At 39.6% G+C, this 10,271-nt stretch overlaps 2 protein-coding genes across 2 annotated transcripts in view; one reads left to right on the top strand and one right to left on the bottom strand.

Moving 5' to 3' along the window:
- The window catches only part of LOC116544652 (zinc finger protein 726-like), a 432,536-nt gene that overhangs the window by 218,941 nt on the left and 203,324 nt on the right, over nucleotides 1–10,271 (bottom strand). The gene's annotated exons all lie outside the window — the stretch shown is intronic.
- The window catches only part of LOC116544656 (zinc finger protein 729-like), a 51,854-nt gene continuing 49,562 nt past the window's right edge, over nucleotides 7,980–10,271 (top strand). Inside the window, exon 1 of the mRNA XM_032271197.1 lies at nucleotides 7,980–8,267. Within this exon, the coding sequence (XP_032127088.1) occupies nucleotides 8,265–8,267 (3 nt within the window). The 5' untranslated portion in view covers nucleotides 7,980–8,264. The remainder of the gene's footprint in view (nucleotides 8,268–10,271) is intronic.

Raw genomic sequence — 10,271 nt, forward strand, 5'->3', positions numbered from 1 at the left:
TCCCAGCTACTCAGGAGGCTGAGGCAGGAGAATTGCCTGAACCCAGGCTGGAGTGCAATGGCGCGATCTCGGCTCACCGCAACCTCCGCCTCCTGGGTTCAGGCAATTCTCCTGCCTCAGCCTCCTGAGTAGCTGGGATTACAGGCACGCGCCACCATGCCCAGCTAATTTTTTGTAGCTTTAGTAGAGACGGGGTTTCACCATGTTGACCAGGATGGTCTTGATCTCTTGACCTTGTGATCCGCCCGCCTCGGCCTCCCAAAGTGCTGGGATTACAGGCTTGAGCCACCGCGCCCGGCCCAAAAATCCCGTTTAAAAGAGAAAGCCAAATTTTACTTTTGCATTAGTTTACTACTAACGTTAACCCCAAATTCAATAAAACCTTATAGACAATTTAATCTTAACCAGTTTTACCATGAAGTGAGATTTTTACAAATCTGTTATAATCTTTTACAAATTTTGCTAAAGAGATTAGCATCTTTTAAAAACCTTGTGCTTTTATTTAAATCTTTAAGTTAAAGAAAAAACATATATTTATTTGAATTTAAATACGTTTACACAGTTTTGCAAAATTCATTTTTACAGTTCTTTAAAAATTGGCTTGAAACTTCCACTTTATTTAATTTAAGACAATCCTTTATTCCTAGCAAAAATGTAGATTTTATGCCTTATAATTTTTTATTTAAAAATTTTACTTACACACTTTGCATTCAAGTCCATTTTTATTAGTCTTGATTACATGTTATAATGATAACTTTTTGTAATTTAATGTAAAACCTGGTAATTTTTTTTCTTTTTTTAATTGCACTTTAGGTTCTGGGGTACATGTGAAGAACATGCAGGATTGTTTCATGGGTACATATATGGCAATGCAGTTTGCTGCCTCCATACCCATCACCTTTATCTGGCATTTCTCCCCATGTTATCCCTCCCCAATTCCCTTCCCCTCACTGTCCCTCCCCTATTCCTCCCCAACAGACATCAGTGTATGATGCTCCCCTCCCTATGTCCATGTGTTCTCATTGTTCAACACCCTCCTATGAGTGAGAACATGTGGTGTTTTGTTTTCTGTTCTTGTGTCAGTTTGCTGAGAATGATGGTGTCCAGGTTCATCCATGTTCCTACAAAGGAGACAAACTCATCGTTTTTTAAGGCTGCATAGTATTCCATGGTGTATATGTGCCACGTTTTCCCTGTCCAGCCTATCATTGATGGGCATTTGGGTTGGTTCCAAGTCTTTGCTATTGTAAACAGTGCCACAATGAACATACGTGTGCATGTGTCTTTATAATAGAATGATTTATAGTCCTTTGGATATATATCCAGTAATGGGATTGCTGAGTCAAATGGAATTTCTATTTCTAGATCCTTAAGGAATTGCCACACTGTCTTCCACAATGGTTGAACTAATTTACACTCCCACCAACAGTTTAAAAGTATTCCTATTTCTCCACATCGTCTCCAGCATCTGTTGTCTCCTGATTTTTTAATGATCACCATTCTAACTGGTGTGAGATGGTATCTCAATGTAGTTTTGATTTGCCTTTCTCTAATGACCAGTAATGATGAGCATTTTTTCATATGTTTGTTGGCCTTATATGTATCTTCTTTACAAAAGTGTCTGTTCATATCCTTCGCCCACTTTCGAATGGGTTTTTTTTTTTTTTTTTTTCTAAATCTGTTTCATCTCTTTGTAGATTCTGGATATAAGTCCTCTGTCACATGGGTAGATTGCAAAAATTTTTTTTCCCATTCTGTTGATTGCTGGCTCACTCTAATGATTGTTTCTTTTGCTGTGCAGAAGCTCTGGAGTTTAATTAGATCCCATTTATCTATTTTGGCTTTTGTTGCCAATGCTTTCGGTGTTTTAGTCATGAAGTCCTTGAGTATACCTATGTCCTGAATGGTTTTGCCTAAGTTTGCTTCTAGGGTTTTTATGGTGTTAGCTCTTTCGTTTAAGTCTCTAATCCATCTGGAGTTAACTTTAGTGTAAGCTGTCAGGAAGGGGTCCAGTTTCTGCTTTCTGCACATGGCTAGACAGTTTTCCCAACACCATTTATTAAACAGGGAATCCTTTCCCCATTGCTTGTTTTTGTCAGTTTGTCAAAGATCAGATCGTTGTATATCTGTGACGTTGCCTCCGAGGCCTCTGTTCTGTTCCATTGGTTTCTTTTTATTATTATTATTTTATTTATTTATTTATTTATCTTTTAAAGACGCGGTTTCACCATGTTGGTCAGGCTGGTCTTGAACTCCTGACCTCAGGTGATCTGCCCGCCTTGGCCTCCAAAGTGATTGGATTACAGGTGTGAGCCACCACGCCCAGCCTGGCTGTTCCATTGGTTTCTATGTCTGTTTTGCTACCAGTACCATGCTGTTTTGATTACTGTACCCTTGTAGTATAGTTTGAAGTCAGGTAACGTGATGCCTCCAGCTTTGTTCTTTTTGCTTAGAATTGACTTAGCTATGTGGTTTCTCTTTTGGTTCTATATGAAGTTTAAGGTGTTTTTTTTTTTTTCCAGTTCTGTGAAGAGGGTCATAGGTAGTTTGCTGGGGATCACACTGAATCTATAAATTACTCTGGGAAGTATGACCATTTTCACAATATTGATTCTTCCTAACCATGAGCATGGAATGTTTTTCCATATGTTTGTGTCCTCTCTTATTTGAGCAGTGGTTTCTAGTTCTCCTTGAAAAGGTCCTTTACATCCTTTGTTAGTTGTATTCCCAGGTATTTTATTCTCTTTGTGGCAATTGTGAATGGCAGTTCATTCTTGATTTGGCTGTCCTTAAGTCTGTTATTGGTGTCTAGGAATGCTTGTGATTTCTGCACATTGATTTTGTATCCTGAGACTTTGCTGAAGTTGCTTATCAGTTTCAGGAGATTTTTGGCTGAGACGATGGGGTCTTCTAAATATACAATCATGTTGTCTGCAAATAGAGACAATTTGACTTCTTCCTTTCCTAATTGAATACCCTTTATTTCTTTTTCTTGCCTGATTGCTCTGTCTAGAACTTCCAATACTATATTGAATAGGAGGGGTGAGAGAGGGCATCCTTGTCTAGTGCCAGATTTTAAAGGGAATGATTCCAGTTTTTGCCCATTCAGTATGACATTGGCTGTGGGTTTGTCATAAATGGCTTTTGTTATTTTGAGATGTGATTAGTGCCTGCTTCTCTCTGAAGTTGAAAAATAAGAGAATTGTAGATTGAAGTTGAGAATATTTTGATAAATGCATGTTTTATAACATATCTATTGAGAGAGAGAGAAAGAGAGAGATGCGTTCAGACAGGAGTCAATATTAATATGTACCTTTCCAAACTCTGTTTGCTGAGATGTTGCAGAAGCAGCAACACTTCAGAATTAATGAACATACCTAGCTCTCATGTCATGGTTTCTAAGTACTATTCTTCAATTTAAAGAAAAGCAAGACTACTTGTTATAATAGATAATTCTAGCACTGGAGCGGAAAATGTAAGTTAAGGTAGAATATTATGAAGCCAAAAAGTTTGAAAATGCTTTATAAACAACAGAAGCAGCCATGTCAGAGAAAATCAACCTGAAAGACTTCCCAGGAGCCCAAGCTTGAAAAATGTGAGAAACACAATAAATATTAATAGCATTGGATTAAAATCCAAAGAATAAAAGAAATATCCATGAATCCATATAGAGAAAAAAATAAGAAAAGAAAAAGAAAAATTCTTTTTTCCTATTAAAATTTTTTTAATCTTCTAGTATTTTTTAAATATTATTTTCATACTCCTTTATTTTAATATGTTTTCTTTCCATTTCTTCTTTCCTTTCCTTTTTTTTTTTTTTTTTTTTTTTTTTTCTACTCCATGCTCTTTTTTTTTCTCTAGACTGCTCAGCAGGAAGAAAAAAAAAATTCTTTACTAAACTCCAAGTACTAATCAATGTAGACAGTTAATGCAAAATAGGAAATCACCACTAGGACCCCACAGTAATAATTACTATAGACAAGATGTACTTTAAAGTGCAAAAATTGTCAGTAAAATTTAAAGGAGAAACAGTGTATTTACATAGCCCCAAGGTATCTGCTTCCAAATGTTTATAAATATAATTTCCTCTCAATTTCTTTATAAGACTTATGACTATTTAAGAAAAAAAGGTATAACACAGTCTTGTGATATATATATATAATGTGTAGATGTAAAATATATGAATAACACAAAGAATAGAAGGAGGTAATTGAAATTCTTCAACAGCAAGGTTTTCATATTTTACATTTATTAAAATAGTACAGTATAAACTCTAGGTAGATTGTGATACGTTATAGATGCATTTGGTAATCCCTGGAGAAACCACTAAAAATATAAAGAGAAGTCACTTAAATGTTAATAAAGAAATTTAATTATATACCAAAAAGTATTTACACAAGAATGTTTATACACGTTTTAGTCATAATAGCTTAAAGCAGGGAACAACCTAAATATCCATCTCTAGAAAAATAGACGAACAAATTGTATCTCATTCATCCAAGAGAATACTACCCAGCCATAGGGAAAACAAACAAACAAACAAAAAAACAACAAAAAAACAGAACTACTAAATCACAAACCCTGAATGTATCTCATAAGCCTGCCAGATAAGACAAGCGTGAAATAAAATAATACATATTGTATGATGTCAGGCAAAATGAATCAATGGTTAAAAATAAAAATAGCCCAGGAGGCTGAGGCAGGAGAATTGCCTGAACCCAGGAGGTGGAGGTTGCGGTGAGCCGAGATCGCGCCATTGCACTGCAGCCTGGGTAACAAGAGCGAAACTCCGTCCCAAGAAAAAAAAAAAAAAAAAAAAGCCTGTAGTGGAGAATAAAATTATCTGGAAAAAAGCATGAAGAAATTATCTCAGAATTCTTTTTAAATCCATTATTCTATGGAGTCACTCATACTAAATGTGACATAATCAAAACAAAAATGTAAGGAAGTAGGTAGATCCTAAAGCAGTCCGGGTTTTGTTTTGTTCTGTAAACAGCAGATTTTAACAAAAAATTTCTGCAGTAATTCTTTTTAGAAATAATAACCTGAAGTCCTTGTTTTCATTTTACAAAACCCACAGTTCTGCTATTTCACGGTGGGATTTGAGACTAAATAGGTACAGTTTTGATGGTGACAGAATGATATCAATGTCTAAAGTTTTGGTCTATCTCTGAAAATTGAGATGACCAAAAGAGAGAAATTGTTAAATCAATTATAGCCAAAGCTGCTTTTTTTTTCTGTTTAATTTTTGTCAATAAGTTTTCTGTACATAGTAAACTAAAACCTAACTGGATATGTAAATAGACAGTAACCCACCCTTGTACCAACAACTGTGTTATTGGCAACAAAAGGATATCAGCTGTTCAAACCACATTTGAGTAAGGCAAATCTCAAGCTGTAATGAATCTGGCTGTTTCTGTACCTCACTCCCACTGTGTATGTCAATGCTTTTTTCTGTTCGTAAATCTTTTTTCACCATGTGGCTATGTGCATTTTCTCTGAGCCTACTCTAGATCCACAGGCTGCCCAATTTGCAAATCATTCTCTGCCCATTTAAACTCTTTTTTTTTTTTTGAGATGGAGTTTCGCTCTTGTTACCCAGGCTGGAGTGCAATGGTGAGATTTCAGCTCACTGCAACCTCTGCCTCCTGGGTTCAAGCAATTCTCCTGCCTCAGCCTCCCAAGTAGCTGTGACTACAGGCGCGCCACCATGCCCCTTTAATTTTTGTATTTTTAGTAGAGATGGGATTTCACTATGTTGACCAGGATGGTCTTGATATCTTGACTTCGTGATCCACCCGCCTCGGCCTCCCAAAGTGCTGGGATTATAGGCGTAAGCCACCGTGCCCAGCCTTAATTTTTAAATTATTTTTTATGAAGACAGGTTTTTACTATGTCATCCAGGCTGCACTTGAATTCTTGAGTTCATGTAATTCTTTCATACCAACCTCCTGAAATGCTAGGATTACAGGTGTGAGCCACTATGTGCTTTTGCAAATTCTTGAGAGCATTATTCCCAATGATAAACAGTACTATATTGGCACAAATTTAAAAGAAATGTGGGCTGGGCACTGTGGCTTACACTGGTAAGCCCAGAACCTTGGGAGGCTGAGGCACGCAGATCCCTTGAGGTCAGGAGTTTGAGAGCAGCCTGGCCAACATAATGAAACCCCATTTCTACTAAAAATATAAAAATTAGGTGTGGTGACAAGCATCTGAAATTCCAGCTACTTGAAAGGCTGCGGTAGGAGAATTACTTGAACTTGGCAGGAAGATGTTATAGTAAGCCAAGATTGCACCACTGCACTCCAGCCTGGGTGACAGAGCAACGCCTTTTCTCAAAAGAAGTTAAATAAATTAATAGAAAATAAGATAAAAAGAATCTGGCTTCTATTGCAGAAGTGTCACTCTCCAGGATTTTAAGAGTCTAGGGCAACTACTTTAGTAGTGTCATCTACAGAGGTGCATGGGCTTTGGAGTCAGACAGAGTTGATCCTGAGTCTCAGCCCAGCCACTTAGTTGCTGTGTGTCTTTGGACAAGATTCTTGACGTGAAAGAGTTTTATAAACCACATATGCAAAATAAAAAAGGCAGAATGATATTGACTTCAAAAATTGTAGCAGTTTTTCATTTTTTTTGTATCCATGCCCATTGCCTGGTACTTTTAAATCTGTTCCTATCAAGATCCACCATAACATTTCCCAAACCCTAGATTGTGCTGACCTTATTCACTTAGAGCAGTAAAAACCTGTGAATCTGGCAATGTGCTAGTTTGGGAACAAGACTCAAAAGGTCTTGAATGCTTCTGTTTTTTCTTCTTTCAGAATGCTGCCATCTCCGTGAAAAATGGCCTGTGTTAGCCAGCTGGAAGATAAAATACCATGGGGAAAGGAAGCGAGGTGCCCCTGTTGACAGCCTCAGAAGCAGAAGCTCATCCCCAGAAGCACAGCTGCTTATTCAACAAACAGCTAAAGATACATGTCTGGAGGAGCTCAGCTGAGACAAAAAGAATGGCCTCACTGAGCCCAGCCTAAATAGCTGAGCATCTCAATTATGAGCAAATAAGTTTAGAATGATTTGTTATGCTGCAATAGCTAACTAATGCATGCACCCAATGCGGATGGGATGCCAGGATTCAATGACAGGTTGATTACTAGTTCCCTTCTAACAGTGGGCACATACTATAGGTACTTATTTCCCCCCCCAATTTAAAGTTGGATGCCTCATAAGAGAATGCTGAGTAATGCAGAAATATGCACGGACATGTATGCATGAAATTGGTGCCTATACTCACATAGCTCCCCCGCATCACATGAGAAAACAGATAACCACAGCCTGACCATTAGGGCCAAGACCAAATAGAAAAGTAAGTTTGCCTTTAGTCTGTTTTCTTCATATGTAAACACTGGAGGTCAAGACTGCACAGATTTGAATACATAGAGGTTTCTTCTCCTGTGGCCTTATCATCCTTTGTTCATCTTCCGATCTCTGGAAGAAACGTGGGCAACAAGTGGCCAGCAGTGGTCTACCTGTGGTTTTATTCTTGTTGTCCTCTGCTTTTTCTATGGCTACTATCTGTTCCTTCCTCAGAGATGAAGAGAGATGTTGGTAGGGAAAGGCTCTTTTTTCACCTTTGGCAGAAAAGATTTGTTCAGTCCCTTCCCTCCCCTGACATCAGAGCTGCACTTCAATGTAGCAGAATCTTGCTCTGTCATCCAGGCTGGAGTGCAGTGTGGCGGTCTCCGCCCACTACAACCTCCGCCTGCTGGGTTCAAGTGATTCTCGTACCTCAGCCTCCAGAGTAGCTGAGATTACTGGCGCCCGCCACCACACCCAGCTAATTTTTATTTTTAGTAGAGACGGGATTTTGCCATGTTGGCCAGGCTGGTCTCCAGCTCCTGACCTCTGGTGATCCACCCTCCTCGTCCTCCCATAGGGCTGAGATTACAGGTTTAAGCCACGGCCCCCGGCCTATCACTGCATCCAGCCCAGCATCTGATCACATCTTCCGTCACTGAAGGCCTGAGGGGGCGGGGATTTAAGCACTATTCAATCAGGAACGCGGTTGGAACCGTCCAATCAGGCACGCAGCTGGAGCGGAAGGGGCGGCCTCCGGGATGTGGGGCGGGACCGTTGTTTCTCGTTACAGTCCGAGTTCCAGGTCTCGTCTTCACTGCTCTGTGACCTCAGCGTCCGTGGCCCTGTGACCTGCTGCTGTTGGGAGATCCACACCTAAGACGCTAGGACCCCCTGGAAGCCTAGAAATGGTGAGTGCCAGTCCAACACCCCGAGAAAGGGAAAGGGCTGTGGCGGGACTCAGGCCTCCGCGCAGTCAGCGCCACAATATGCACCTGGAGTTCTCCTTGCCCCTCTGGGCCTCAGTGCCCTTCAGCAATAAGATGGCGGCTGCGCTGACAGCTGGGACCCAGGTGTCCTGTCTCTTCCCTGAGCAGTAACTGCGCCCTGGCCTGGAGCCCTCTCTAGGCAGCTCTGCACACTCAACACCACCTCTGTCCCAGATCATGCAGGGACCACGGAAGGGTTATCAGGGGAGAATCCTGAACAGGGTTCATGAAATGGGTGAGGGTTCGGGAATGGTCCGTGAGGTTTTCAGTTTTTCTTTTCTCCTATTAAAAATTTATGGGAGTCACCACTAAAATAATAAATAATTTAATCGAATTCAAAAATTGTGGAGCACCCAGCTGTGGTTTGTACTTTATGGTCAATGGAAGGAAAGAGTTTTATAAGGTGTGGTAATGAAGAAAACCAAATTCAGTAATTGGTTAGGTACGGTTACGTAGTTTCTTAATTAGTACAATCAAGATGGGAATTTCCTGGTTATGTAATCAAAGGTTAATTGGCTGTTTATACTTGGTTGAGCCTGAATTTTGTTTCCCACAATGTACTAATTTACCAAAAAACAAACAAACAAAAATGCACTTGAATTAGATTTTTTTAAAAAGTAGAAATCAGGGACTAGAGCCACCTCAGTCTAATTGCCTGCCACTTAATTATTTTTACACTCCTAAGAGGATTAATTTTCCCCTGCTTTTTTTTTTTTTTTTCTCCATTATAAAAAGCAAGGTTTTCTACATGGACTCATCTTGAAAGCAGGAAGCTTTTAAATCAAATATGTATAACAGGAAAGTGAACCAGAAGTGAAGAGGTTGAGGAGGAAGAGGCAGTTTTTTAATCTGTTATTGAGACAGAGTCTTGCTCTGTCAGCCAGGCTGGAGTGCAATGGCATGATCTCACTGCAATCTGTGCCTCCTGGGCTCAGGTGATTCTCGTGCCTCAGCCTTCCCAGTAGCTGGGATTACAAGCATGTGCCACCACACCCAGCTAGTTTTTTAAATTTATTTTTATTTTTTTTATTTTTATTATACTTTAAGTTCTGGGGTACATGTGCAGATTGTACAGGATTGTTACATAGGTATACACATGCCATGGTGGTTTGCTACATCCATCCCCCAATCACCTACATTAGGAGAAATACCTAATGCAGGTGATTGGGGGATGGATGTAGCAAACCACCATGGCATGTGTATACCTATGCCCCCATCAGGCCCCAGTGTGTGATGTTCCCCTCCTTGTGTCCATGTATTCTCATTGTTCACTTATCAGTGAGAATATGTGGTGTTTGTTTTTCTGTTCTTGTGTCAGTTTGCTAAGAATGATGGTTTCCAGCTTCATCCATGTCCCTACAAAGGACATGAACTCATCTTTTTTTATGGCTGCCTAGTATTCCATGGTATATATGTGCCACATTTTCCCTGTCCAGTCTATCATCGATGGGCATTTGGGTTGGTTCCAGGTCTTGCTATTGTAAACAGCGCCACAATGAACATACGTGTGCATGTGTCTTTATAATAGATCGATTTATAATCCTTTGGGTATATACCCAGTAATGGGATTGCTGGGTCAAATGGGATTTCTATTTCTAGATCCTTGAGGAATTGCCACACTGTCTTCCACAATGGTTGAACTAATTTACACTCCCACCAACGGTGTAAAAGCATTCTTATTTCTCCGCATCCTCTCCAGCATCTGTTGTCTCCAGATTTTTTAATGCTCACCATTCTAACTGGCATGAGATGGTATCTCAATGTAGTTTTGATTTGCATTTCTCTAATGACCAGTGATGATGAGCATTTTTCATATGTTTGTTGGCTGCATGAATGTTTTCTTTGGAAAAGTGTCTGTCATAGCCTTCACCCACTTTTTGATGGGGTTGTTTCTTTCTTGTAAATTTGTTTTAGTTCTTTGTAGAT

This window comes from Sapajus apella, unplaced genomic scaffold (assembly GCF_009761245.1).
Source record: "Sapajus apella isolate SASKATOON/1434 unplaced genomic scaffold, GSC_monkey_1.0 scaffold226, whole genome shotgun sequence".
NCBI classification, from domain to species: domain Eukaryota; kingdom Metazoa; phylum Chordata; class Mammalia; order Primates; family Cebidae; genus Sapajus; species Sapajus apella.